Genomic DNA, 14,081 nt, shown 5'->3' with positions numbered 1-14,081 from the left:
CTCTCAGCCATCTTTTGTGTTGATAGAGAGAGGTTACCTTGGTGGTCAGGTGGCAGTAGATCTCTGTGACTTGGAGTCATTGGCTGCTGCCATCTCAACTCACACCTGTCCTTCTGCAGCCTTGTCTCCTGCACCGCCGCAGATGATTTAGGTCTGGGTCAAGCAGGCAAGCCACACTCCTGACAGCATCAGCAGTAACTTTGTCCTCTGACAGGTGTGTCCAACCTTTTGACATTGATGCATAATATAATCCACAAAGTTCATGCTTGAGAACTACACAATTACTTTTTTAAATGGTAAAGAGAAGAAACCCCGAATTTTAAATGTCTCTGACTTTTTTGTATCTGTACTCACAGCTATCCTCAGCCACATGAGGTTGGACACCCCGCAGAGCTTAGACACCTCTGGGTCTACCCTGACCTAGCAGCCACATTTCTCCATCGTGTAACTCTTATCCAGCCTGTCTTTAGAGAAGCCACATCTACTTCTAACTCACCTGCTCCCCCATCAGAGTAAATTCTGCTCAGCTAGTCAACGAACATCAAACACTTCATTTTTCCTATCCTGCCTTCATGCTCAAACTTGATCACAAACAGGACTCAATTTTCTCTGTAGCAACAATCTCATTTATAGAATCTTACCTGAGAACATTTTAGAAAAGTAATAAAATGTCTAAAAATACTTCACATATTAATTATTTTAAGAAAAGGAACCTTGGACTAAACTCTAGAAGGTTTTTTTTCTCTTCCTACCACTCTTTCCTGCCCTCCAGCTCCTGCCCACCATTTAAATATCAGCCTGCTGTGTGCTTGCTTCATTCCAAAGCAGAAAATTATTCATAATCACACCGTAACTGGCACCGAATGTTTTTCCTTCGGTTGAGTGTACATGCTGAACTTGAACGAACAGCTTGTGCACGGCTCCCTTCATTCATTGAGATTCAGTTGCTCAGGATTTTGGAAGCTCCTCAGTCACACCTCCCCCTGGGTGACTACTAGATTGGGGTTGGTATTTTTATAATTACACATGCAAGAGTGGAGTGATTTTCTGGAGAAAGAGCCTGGGAGCTGTGCAGAGACAGCACCAGCAGCAGCTTCTTCCTCCGTCAGGTGTGCCCAGCCTTTGGAGATGATGTGATCCACAAATCTCACATCTCACAGAAAAGCTCAACTCAGTTATACCCAGTGAATTGAGTGGTAGAGGCTAGCTCCCAGTGTTTTTATTCGTCCTATTTCTTGAGTCTTTTCAGGACCCTCCTTGATCCATTACATTTCATAATATGATAACAGAAATCCAATGTGCCTCTTCTGCTCTTTCTTTATTCTGTGACACCTGTCTGGATCACAAATGGTCCACGAGAAATGTCCCCAAAGTGAATTATTGTCATGCGAGCTGTTCACGACCTCGCTTTTAACTACTCCTGCCGCACACCCTCTCCCCTTCCCCCTCCCCCCTTAGCAATGCAAAGGCTGTGACACTTCTGAACCCCACTCTGCTGGGACTTGGGCCAGCTCTGCAGTGTCCTTTCTGCCCACTTTTTATTTGGCCTCATGCTGTTGCACCCAACACACTCTGGCTTTGCATGTTCTGTTACTGGCTCTGAGGAAGCATATCTTGTTTAAACGGAATGCTGCTAGTGAAGATGGACTCCTTGTATTTGATTGATAGCCTCGCCCCAGATGATTTGGACTTGTTTTCCTACAAAATTGAAATCACTTTTCAGGCCAAAAGGGAGTCTGGAAAAACAAGACCTCGGGGAAAGGCATGGAGTCGCTTATGAAATGGGATGCTTAAGTGTAGCTTATTATATTGTGTCTGGGTTGATGGTGAACTGCTGGTCTAGATTCTATGTCCCTTGTCAGAAATTCATTTGGAAACTTGGAAAGATTTTGATTAAAATAAAATCTTGGCTTAATTAGGAGCAAATGTCTTAGAAATGAGTACTATAGCATACTGGGCCACATTGGTGGATGGGAAAATGTACCAAGAATGCTATTGATGTATCTCTTCTATGACATCCAAAGTTTCTCATCAGGAGTATTTAAACTGCAAAGACTAATGAAAGAAACAAATACAAACATGGCATATACATGCAAAGGGAAAAAGAGAGGATTATAAAACTGAAATTTGCAAACGTTGCCAAAATTATTAACAAGAGCAAAAATTATGAAAATTCATATAATATATATATACATATAAATATATAAATGTTACACCATTATACAGGTGGGGGGAGAGTGTGTTTTGCACAAACTCTGAAGCGTCACAATCAGTGAAAGAAAGAACTGACATTGAAATCCTTTGCTTGTGTTTCCTCTGACCTTCATCTTTCAGCTGGAGATGATAATTTGCACAATTCTCTTCTTTTGACCCACAAATATTTGCCTTTCCTAAATAACTGACACAGAGGGATGAACACTATTCCCCCAAAACAACAACAATTTAAAAAAAAATCTGAGTCTTCATATTTAAGAAAGTAAAAAGCATCAGGGATGGGAGCGGAAAGTCTAACGTTGATTGAGCTGTGACAGGAACCATGAATTAATATATCCTCCAGAAGCAACTTGAGAAGTTGTATCCTTGTCTTTCTCTCATGTCTCTGGAGATTGTTAGTACCTTTCTTTGGGGGTTTCCATGGAAAAGGTGTTTGGTTTGTTTTTATTTTTCCCCAGCATTTACCTCTTGGAGGTAAATAATCTGCCTTGCAACTCAAGATGACTGGTACCGCCAGTCATCCATATCAGCTTCCTGTTTTATTCTATGTGCTGTCATCAAGGAGCATTGGCTTCAACAAAAAGCCACTCTCTAAGACCCACTTCTCTTCTCAGGCTAGGAACCCCCTCTTCTCCTGAGCCTTCAAAACTCTTCTTTGGAGTTAGCATCTAGTACTTCTCAGTAAATCAATTAAAGACAGTAATTGGAAGATGAGTCTCTTTTAGATGAAATTTTTGAGAACATATATCATCTCCAAGCAATTCTCTGGTACCCCTGTATCTCCACAGCTTTAATTAAATGTCAAAGGCAATTATGTTCTCTCCAGTAATTAAATAATCTTATGTGAACATGGTAGCTGCAAGCAGTTGGTGCTTGGAATATACATGACTACATTTTTAGACAGTAAACCACATTATTTATTCTTGTCACTGTAGGACAAATTTCAGTAATTTGGGGTAACTCTTCATCCCCTTCACTCACCTGCTTACTTAATATTGTAATACCATAAAAATGTGTTGGCCAGAAAAATAAAATTCAGTCTGTAGGAAGTCAGAAGAGTCAAGCTTCTCTTTTCTAAAACATGAAATTCAATAAATATATTGCCCTACATACTAAAGTTAAACAAAATTATCATCTGAAACCAAAAGTATTTCACACATGCAATTTCCAACAAAAATAAATAGTGCTGGCGAACATACACTGACATTTAATTAAATTGTTCTAACACTTAGACCGTTATCTTTTCTTTCCCTTAAAAAAGGTCTCTAATTTGGGAAAGTTTATAAGTGACACTTCTGTTCAGAAATAAAATGGTCCTGATTCTAATGCTATCTTAAGTATGTCATTCAAGACAAGAGAACAAAAGACAATTTTTTCCTAAGCCTTTGTATAAATTGCCTTATATGTTCACTAGTGTTGTATCAGCAATATAATATCCATGCATACCTCTCAGATCTGCTGATTAAATGTTGTTTCTATGAAATCATCAGCCACTTGGTACAAAAATAATTTACACTGCCAAGATGCCAAATACATTTCTCTGAATATTCCAAAAGTCAGAAAGACTCTTTTTCATGTGAAATTCATTTTTCAAATTTTTCTTATCTTCCTGTATTCATAGTTTATTTCTGACATTTAATTGAGGGACTATGAATTCTACCAGCCAAATGTTTACCAACAATCCTAGAACAGACCTAAAAGTATCAAATCACTTGTGGTTTTTTGTAATTGGAATAGTTTTTACTTAGAATGTACTCTAATAGAGAAAAAGTTAAAGTATTCCCCAAATTCTCAGCACGGTAGCTGAGAAGAGTTGCTAATGTGCTCAGTGTTTTATGAAGTCAGTTTATAGCCCGTTACTCTAACAATACTGCTGAGGTTTTTATTTACAATATATTGGGTTTTGTGTCATTTGTTATGCTTATAGAGGATGGATTTGAAATATGAATTGTTAGAAATAGTAAGGTCCCATTTAAGATTTATAAAATTGAGCCATAGGGATGCCACCAGAAAATGTATCTACATAAAAACACCCTGTAAAGATATATGCCTCCATACAGTCAATACCTTCTCAGCTGTGCTAATTCCATGTTGTTTCTGTGAAATCATCAGGGGGGAATTTTGACAGCTCTTTTGATGCAGAGAAGGGTGTTGGGACAATTGTCATTGCCAAACCTTTGGATGCAGAGCAAAGGTCGGTCTACAACATGAGCGTGGAAGTCACCGATGGAACAAATGTTGCTGTCACTCAGGTGAGATGTGAAGTTACTCACTAGCAAGAATGTGCAAAGATGTGCTAAAGAGAGCAATGGAAGCAATGAAAACTAGATCCAGGGAGTAATAAATTATGTCCATGGATTTTATTGTTCAGAAAATTGTTTCATTGAACAACTGAGACAAGGGTTCTATTGGTGATGTTGTAGAATTATTCGTCTACCTCTTCCAAGGTGACTGTGGTTTTTTGCTCATGGAAGAGTGATATGTATTTGTTTCCTGGTCGTTTACTGTAGGTTTATCTCTGACAACAGTCAACTCACAAAGAGCCTATCTATGTCGTCAGTGTTAGCACAACATGAAATTCTTCCCCTCCTCATTTCTTGGGTCACTGAAATTTAAAGCTAGAGATGCCTAAGAGTCCATGTTCAGTTATATACTAAGACAGAAGTTGCCTAGCCAAGGCCCAGCATCCTCAATTAAGGACAAGACTGAGGCCTGGGTATCCACTGTTGTCTTTGTGTTCAGGGTTCTCTATCCCGACTGCACATTATACCCTCAGACACGGAGCACGGTGAGAGCAGGCCCAAAGCCCTGAGAGCTGGAATCTAGCCCAAGTTCCTGTTGATGTCCCCATGCAGCTGAGGCTGAGGAACTTCTGCTCTGCTTCTTGAGAGCCTATGAAAGATCTGAGTGTCAGAGGAAAACTTCCAGGTTTTGTCTGACTCAGAACACCTCCGAACTTCTTCCCAAGTGACACTAACACAATGTTAGCTCTCAACACAGTGGATTTATCTTAAATGTAAGATTTTTGTTTTGTTATTCAGCACCATAAACCCAGCCCCATACGGCATACACTGCAACTCCAGTCTTCCTTCCTGCTTCTCTCAGGTGTTCCCACAACCCCAGAAGATGTGAATGATTGATCTGGGCCCTGTTCTCTGCTGAACCCAGATGGATATTCAGAATCCTACTCAACACATTTAGGTAGTGAGTAAGAAAGCTTTGCCAAACCAGAAGCAAGCAAGTGATGATTAATTTTAAATATGATTTACACTTTTATAACCATGAAATTTGAAAGCAGGAGGAGAGAGATTTCATATGCTTGTCCAGACAACTGTCTCTTGGTCTGAAGCTGCTGCAAAAAAAATGTAACATGACTGTTTCCTTATAATCAGAGAGTGGTAGAAGCGGAAGAGATCAATGGGTTTCAAGTGACCATTTACTTCCCATTTCAATATAATTATAAATGAAAATGACTTATATATAGACAGCCAGTGTGTGACCATTCCTGATTCTCACTTTGGTCCCTTCCTGCTTATCAGGTGACCACCATTTGCCTTAGAGAGTCCCACTTACATCTGTTAACCTGGAATATGTATTAATAGCACCTCATACTGTCTGATAATTGACCCAATTGGGACAACAAATTATATATTCTTCCTATCTAAACCACACCACCTCTTGGCATTTTTCAATACTTAGATCTAGACTCATAAATGAGGCCCCTCACTGAGATTCCATGGACACTGAGCAGTACAAGAGTGTGCTAGAAGACCAATCCAAACAATTCATGTACAGTGCTGCTATGTTGTTAGTGCTAATTCACTTTAAATGGGAACTTAAATTAGATTTTTTAAAATTAGTGGTTTCTTATCATATCCAACCCCAGCTCTTTTGTGCTAATTAAAAATCCAAGACATATTCTAGTAAAATACAAATAAGCATGGAGCCTATTTGTTTCCAGACTTTCCTCTGGGTTTTTTAACCAGTTGAATTAAACAGTATTCAGTGTATCTAGAATGTATAATTCATTAAATATTTTCAGAGTTAATGAATAAATAGTTTCTCCATATCCAGCAGCATCTATCTAGATGGTACGCAGATCTCTGAGGCACAAAATATTCATGTTAACAATTTAACAATGGCAATGAAAAAGTTACAGAAAGACATTTAGAATTCCACTAGGATAAGATGAGCAACAATTTAGTAGCATTTATTTTCTAAATATTTCTTCCGTTCATGCCATATGCAGTGAGCTAAGGTACTTAAGGTCACAGTGGTATAGTTTTGACTGTTGGTTGTTTAAGACAGGGTCTCACTGTATTGCCCATATTGCTCTCAAACTCCCAAGCCCAATCAATCTTTCTGGCTCGGGTCACATAGTCAGTGAGACTACGGCACGCTCCACCACACTAAGCTAGTAAGGAAGTTTTAAGGTCAAATGTCTAATATGCACTCATTAAAATAATATGGAGTTGCAAGTCTTTGAATGAGACTTTTGGATGAGAACTTGTCTGAGACCAGGCTTTTCCAAGCTTAAATACATTTAGACTTGACTCCAGAACATTTGTAAGCAGTCTGAGAATTGGAGTGAACTTGGAAATCACCTTAGCAAGGACAAATTAAAGAGGTTAATAAAGGATATCATGAGATTTTTCTTGTCAAAAATACCCAAGTCATGCTGTTCTCAGGAACCATGCCATTAAGGAATGAGAACTCAGTTTCTAAAGCATGTACTGTGTCCTCATCAAGACTGTTGCTGTCAGAAGGCCATAGGCTATGTTGGACTTGTCTGCCCACCAGCCTTGGTCAGTCCAGACTGATTCGCCTTTACCCAGGCTTCCCTGGGCAGGGCAGCAGAAACAGTTCCCTACACCAGTGTCAGGTACATTTGAACAATAGGATGTTTGGGAAATAAACAGAGCATTCTAGAATTCTTTTAGAAACTGTTAGAATACACTCAAATCCATGCATGACCCCAAACAACACAATGATTCCAGCACCAAACAGACACCTCTCTCCAAGTAACTAGATTAATGTTCTGTAGTTTACAAGCCACCTGTTTAGAACTCCTTGGGGGACTTTTCTCTCTGTTGTTCACATGAGATCATAAAATATGGTAGGACATGGGCTTCTCATCAGCAATGAACAATGTGTTGAGTTTTAATTCACAAATATCAAATAAATCTGAGCCTCGGGGTTTCAGTGTCAACATGAAACTCTCACTTCATCTTCAGGCTTGTCCTAGTCTTCTGACTCTCACAGGATTCTTGTGCCTCCAAGCTACAAAATTCGATGCTACATAAATATCCTTCTTTCTGAGGACTGCCTAGGCCAAGTGCAAATTCTAAAGGGGCCTGTGCATTTCACATTACAAAGATTTCAAAGAACAAACTGTGAAAACAGAGCATCCCCATGTGGGCAGAAGCCACCTGATGAGGTAGACAAAGACTTCTGAAAGAAATTGTGTGAGGTTCAGCAAAGGATATTATTGCACTTTTCATATTACAACACAGTACAGAAGTGATCCCCATGTCGTCGTAGAAGCCCAGAGATGAGCAAGGAAGTCTGTATTAAAATGGAAGGACAAAAGAGGGAAGTTGTCTCTGGACTGTCTGCTTCAAGTAAAGATGAAGAATCACAAGGAGCCCTAGTAGTTTTAAGCAGCAGGATTAGGAAATATCCAGAGAATGGCGGGAAGGGCAGGCAGCACATAAAGAACAGAATAAAACACCAAGGAAGAGTCCCCACCTATCCCAACATAAGTAGAATTGCAGGGGTTTAAGTGGATCCTAGCCTTGGTTCCCAGATGAGGCAGTGGCTGTTTGCATTAGAAAAGAACTAAGATGCTTTATAGAGATAGCTAACCCCAAGTTAGGGTAAGAGTCTCCGTCATATTATCCTACTAAAGACTCATAGAGTCATGTTAAAAAGGGACCAGAGGCAATGCAAATTGGCTTTCACTAGATAAAAATGGGTAGGCCCCTCAACTTTCACAATGACTTTACAAAACATGTACTGAAAATACTCATTGCAGGCAGAATTGGTATACCCTGCCTCCCCTCAAAAATGTCCATATTCTAGATGTCCACTTTAGAATCTTGATGTATTACATGGCAGAAGGTACTTAAGGGATATAATTAAGGTCGAAAGTCTCCAGGTAGGACTTATATACTAACAGAGGTTTGACTGTCAACTTTTCCCAGCTGGAATCAGAAAGGAAAGGAAGAAGGCTGAGAATCCAGTGCAAGGAAGAGCTGAGACAATTTGTATGTACAGGTGGCCTCAAGACACTGGGGAGCCAGCAAGAAAACAGGGACCCCAGTCCCATAACCAGAAGACACTATATTGAGTCTGAATGAGAAAGGGGGAGCATTCAAAAGGAATGCATCTATGTCAGTCCCTTGAGTTTGGGTCTTGATTTCAATATTCAGAACTATGAGATAATAATATCAGATGTTATTTTAAACATCTAAGTTGGTAATGACTTTTTTGTGGCAGAAATATGAAACTCATTGACTACTATCATTTCCATTTTACTATTTGCCCAAAGCAAAGTCAAGTGGTTTGAGAAGAATCTGAACTCAGACTCACACGGGTAGATACTAGAGCCTACCCTTTGGCCCAGTGCACTGTGCCAACTCTCACAGACAACATTAAGTCATTGATGTCTGTTCTAAGACAGGAGTTACCAGAAGCACAGCTTTTTAAGTTGTTCTTCTATGAAATACGATACCTGTAACCTTTGGACTATCCCCTAGCTATCCAGAGGTCCAGTCTCCTCTTAGCGTAGCATCAACCACAAGGACAGATGTTGCCAAGGATGACCCATGATGACTATTAATACTCTCTGTACATCTGCCAAATCAATCAGAGCTGCTGCATCCTCATAGAAATTGTAAACAAATGTAGAACATGGCCTTCCCAAAGACTCAATGGATGAAAAGGCATGCAAATATATAATACTTGATGTTTGCATAGTGATAATCAACAAGTCTCATTAGGAATGTCCATTTTCCAACAACCCTAGAAAATTTAAATCTGGAGTTATCATCATTCTTTTCCAGGGAGAAATAGAAGCCCCAACTGTTTCAGTAGCCACCTAGGTTCACAGGAAAGAGATACAAGCCCACTTCTTCCTTTACAAAATCACATGCTATTCAGAAAACATTCCTTTACACATTTATATCTACAAAATATATAACTTCATCCAGTAGAGAAAGAATCTTGTATAGTGAAAAAAGTATTCAGCCAGAATCAGGTAGTGGAAGTCTAGGTTGGCACTTGACCTATGTGTATTCCTAGAAGGCAGCTCATTCTGTCTAAGGCTCAATCTTCTTCACTGTGAAATAATCATACATGATTCACAGATTGTTGTAAGGATGAAGAAAAATGAGAAGGCTCTTGGAACTATCAAATGCTGAACACATACAGACTTTATTAATACAAATATAAATTATACACAAATATATACAAATTAATACAAATACAAAGTTAGAGCCTGATAGCTATGAATTATGTGAGTGACCTTTATTGTTTATATGAAAGAAAACAGATAGTCCTAGCAAAATAATAATCTAAAAGCTATGTTGATTTGCTTCAGGGACTCAGGATATGTGATTTTGTGATTTTTAATATCATTTTCTTATTCGGGGCATGCTTTAGTTTTGTGAAGCTAGAAGAGCAAGGTCATAATTGTGGCTCTACAACCAAGCCTGACATTAAACATCTCCTTCCATATCCTTCAAAATTCTCAAGCTGTACATGGGCAGTTACTTGAGCATAGGCTATACTGATTGGAGTGGGGGTGAGGTGGAGTTATGACCAGATTCCCAAACTTAGGCTTGAATTCCACTCTGTGGATCCCATCACTAAGACTGCTGGGAGTCCCTCACTGTCCTACTCACTTAGAACGGATTCTACCATGAAAATGTGTCTTCTGTCTTGATCCTTTTCTCTGTCCACATATGCTTCAAAAGGAGGAAAAGAAAATGAGTATTTTTCTAAAGATGTTTGTTAGATCAGGAGACCTCCCAGATAGTTCTCCTCCCACCAAGACTTCTCTTCCATCCACTTTTAGTGCCATTTGCCTCTAACATGTGAAAACACACTGGTCCAAGTGTTCCTTTGGCATTTAGTTAGATCAAGGAAGAGCTGAAGTGACCCTGCTGCATATTGATAAAATACCATGTAAGACTTCCTTTTAAAAAAGGGGGTAGACAAAGAATGATAAAATTTCACTATATGTAATAGATCTGTAGCTGCCACCTTATGAGAAAATCAGTTTTGAAAACAGATTTCAATTTTCAAGGTAGCAGGTAACTTCCTATTCAAAATAATTCCTTGATAATGATGACATGAAATGGCCATGCCACCCATCTGTTTTATGAGTTAGTGTTTCTCTATAACAAAGACCGTGACGTTTACCCACATTTGCTAACATATATAGATGTAAATTTATTCTTATGTATAGGTAATCTAAGTGCACGTGAGAATGCTTGTGAATGAATACAGAAGTGGCTGTGAAAAAGCCAGAGGAATCCGGTCTTGTTCCGATAACTTTGGGCACACCCTTTAACATTCTTCTCCATTGAGGAACCAGATATAATAGAGTCTGAGGAGCAACTACAATGCACATTTCTACACAGGAAGCAACTGTGATATAAGTTTTCTATTCATACATTCCAAAATAAAATTCACACCTTTATGAAGAATGCAAGGGGCATCTCCCCTGGAAAAGATGTTCTAAATGTGGCTTAGAAACGCCAACAGAGGCACAACAGGATTTCAGTAATTTAAGATTTAATTGGTCTTGCCCAACAATTCACCCCATGGACTGTTCTACCCTGAGCCTTTGTAAAGCAGGGCTTTGGCACCTACCCAGACTTAGCTTAGAGGAGCCTGTGGAATGCAACATGTTTATGGGGGGCAGCATTGAAACCAGCCCTGGAGATACTTCCCATGCCTGGCTCTACTCCTGCCGTGGGTCCTTTGTGCTTCTGTAAGCTTTTCAATCCCCATTTTGAACACAACATCTTTGAGAGTTACTTTGCTTTGTTAGTTCAGGAGCTCACAGACGGCCCCAACTGTGGGAAATAAAAAGCAAATGAGGAGAAGGAAGTCTTTACAGAGGAACACTTGTTCTGACTGTAGATTAGGCTCAGAACAAAGCAAGCAGAAAGAGGCAAGCATTTCAAGATCACATCAGCTTTGAAACTTCCTGAAGGTCAGGGCAGCTTGCTGGCCAGAAAGGCTTTTACATCTGTTGATGTAATTGCCACTCTCAAAACAAATATTTTAGCATCTTGACTAAGTTACTTGAACTTTTTAAAGAATTGGCATTCAAAGAATACAATATGGTTTTGCAAATATGTTAAAGATAAAAACAATACCTAAAACTCTCTTGGCACACTTCTCAAACTTTTTTGCAAGCACAAATTAGGGGACAAAGCCTGTCCCTGTTAGTATCTCTCCTAAGTGAAAATTGCCGTGCCACAAATGTGATGGAGTGTCTATCATTCCACTCAGCAGAGCATATCTCAGGTACTGTAAGCAGCTGTGCAGTTATTTGGAAGGGTGGTATGTCTGCATATGTTTATTTGGAAAAAATCAATGATTTTCTAGAATGCAGTCATAAGCTAAGATATTATGAAATGTAAAAACCATTAGTGGCATTCCTGTTAGTCAGGAGCAAGATAAGAAGAGGTACCAGACCCATTGCCATGTAAAACTGTGTTGTAAGAGATGGTGTTACCAGGCAAAATAAGGCACTGAGCCAAAAGAATTATAAAGGAAAATGCAAGAGCACCTCTAGTTTCACAAACATCCCTAAAATAGTAACATAGAAAGAAATGCAGAGCCATGAAGAGAAAAATTAAACTAGATCTTGCCCTCACATAAAATTCCAGAAAATTTCCAAATGCAAAGTTTAAAAGAAAGAAAGAAAGAAAGAAAGAAAGAAAGAAAGAAAGAAAGAAAGAAAGGAAACACACAAATGCTACCTATAAAAACTACATGTGTTTATCTATAGATGTGGAAAATATTCCAAAATGATTCACCACCCAGAAACAATAGAGGAAATGCTGGGTGGCTTTCCTTCTGCGTGGCATGCCAAAGAAACTTGCACCCAGAATAAAGTCCATGGCAGAGTTTAGCACACCCTTGTCATTTATATCACCAAGTTTCCAAAATTAAAGAAGGAAAATAAACTTTCTAGCCCACAGAAGAATAAACTAACATAAGCGGTTCAACAGAAAAGAAAATGCAAAGGGTTCTGAGGATCATGAGTCAGTGCTCGGCCTCGCTCATAATAGGAACATGCAAACAAAACCAGCACTGAGGTACCACTTCCCATCTAGCAGGCTGACAAAAGCTCTTCCCACAAACACTGCTGGCAAGGCTGGGGAGACAGTCGTTCTAACATATTATTGTAGGAAGGCACATTGATAAAGCCTTGGAAGAGTGGAACATAAAAATATTTCACAAAAACTGTAGAAACATCTATCCTTTCATCAAACTGTCCTAAAGCTAGGACAGAACTATATGCCAGAGAAAGTGTTAAGAGACACAGGCACATTTATTTTCTTTACATACTCTAAGAACAAATAATAGAAAAGTCTTAATGAGTCTGTAAAGAATTACTAAGCTGAGCATGATGCTCACTGCAAGAGCATTTCTTTCTGTGTGGCTGTGGCCTTATCTTCAGGATACTGAGTAGGCTTCTCAACACTCCCCAAGGCCATGAGCAGCTAGCAGCTCTGCCCTGTGTCCACTAAATGTCACCAGCATCCCTCCTTTCAGTTGTAAAAACAAAAGCTGTCTCCAGACACTTTTGAAGTGACTCTTAGGCCAGTTGGGAACAATATACATTTTGTGTTCATTGTAATTTCTAATGTTAATGCAAAGTGAATAGTGTCATAGGGAAAAATGTATATGGTATCACTATATTGACAAAACAGAGGAGGAATCATCTGTTTTTAATAAAAGTTATCTACAGGAGAGAAGGGAGAAGCAGGGAAGCCAAACTTCCTTAATTTTTTAAAATTTTTTCTTCAACAGTCTAGTAAATATATATTTTGATCATATCCACCCCCTCCCCTTTTCTTATTCCTCTCCCAGCCCCTCTACATCCCTCCTTCCCAACCATTCTCCTCTTCTTACCTTCATGTCCTTTCTATGACCCACTCATTGAGAACCTAAACTTCTCTGAATACACTTTGGATGTGATTTTAAAATGGCAAAATAAAAATGTTGAAAAAGCAAGTATGTAACTTAAGCCTGCACCCAAACATAGTTGACATATTTCCTTCTTTAATGGTGACTTTAAAATGGGCATACTCCAGGATAATCTTCAGGCACCCTAGGAAGTCTGCCTGTCCCAATACTGTCCTCTGTGAACTTGTCTAGGTTCCATAATAAAGTCCCCAGGCTTCCTTTGTTCTTCAAGGCTCTGCTTTAAAGTAACTCCTGGACATTCCTTATTAGTTCAGCTAATAAATCATTCTCCATCCTTTAAAAGAAAAGTTCAAAAATATAGAAACAAATGGAAACAAATTATCTTATATGTGAATTCAATTCTGGAGGAGAATTATGGTAACAGATGTTAATTATCTAATTCAAATTTGAGTTCCTCCTTTGAGATTCATCTCAAGAATAAGAGAGCTGAAAAACAGTATCAACTTGTTTTGAATAACTGTAATAGAAATGCAGGTTTTATTATTTGGAGTTCTTCAATTCCTATTTCAAACAAAACAATGACTAATTATGATCTTGTCACTGAACATAAAAAATGTCAGCATCTGAGGAAGGACAAACAAATGCAGAAACAATGGCACCAAGTAAAATCACTAAAACTGGAAACATTTGTGAAC

At 38.9% G+C, this 14,081-nt stretch overlaps 1 protein-coding gene across 7 annotated transcripts in view; it reads left to right on the top strand.

Moving 5' to 3' along the window:
* Fat3 (FAT atypical cadherin 3) overlaps positions 1 to 14,081 on the top strand; it is a 584,013-nt gene that overhangs the window by 471,143 nt on the left and 98,789 nt on the right. For all 7 annotated transcript variants that reach the window (XM_036193856.1, XM_036193855.1, XM_036193852.1 and 4 more), the window contains one exon: positions 4,327 to 4,466. In XM_036193856.1, the coding sequence (XP_036049749.1) occupies positions 4,327 to 4,466 (140 nt within the window). The remainder of the gene's footprint in view (positions 1 to 4,326; positions 4,467 to 14,081) is intronic.

The sequence above is a fragment of the Onychomys torridus genome, chromosome 7, assembly GCF_903995425.1.
Source record: "Onychomys torridus chromosome 7, mOncTor1.1, whole genome shotgun sequence".
In the NCBI taxonomy this organism is placed as follows: Eukaryota; Metazoa; Chordata; class Mammalia; order Rodentia; family Cricetidae; genus Onychomys; species Onychomys torridus.
Note: the sequence above shows the minus strand (reverse complement) of the source record. Positions and strands in the feature narration are given on the sequence as shown.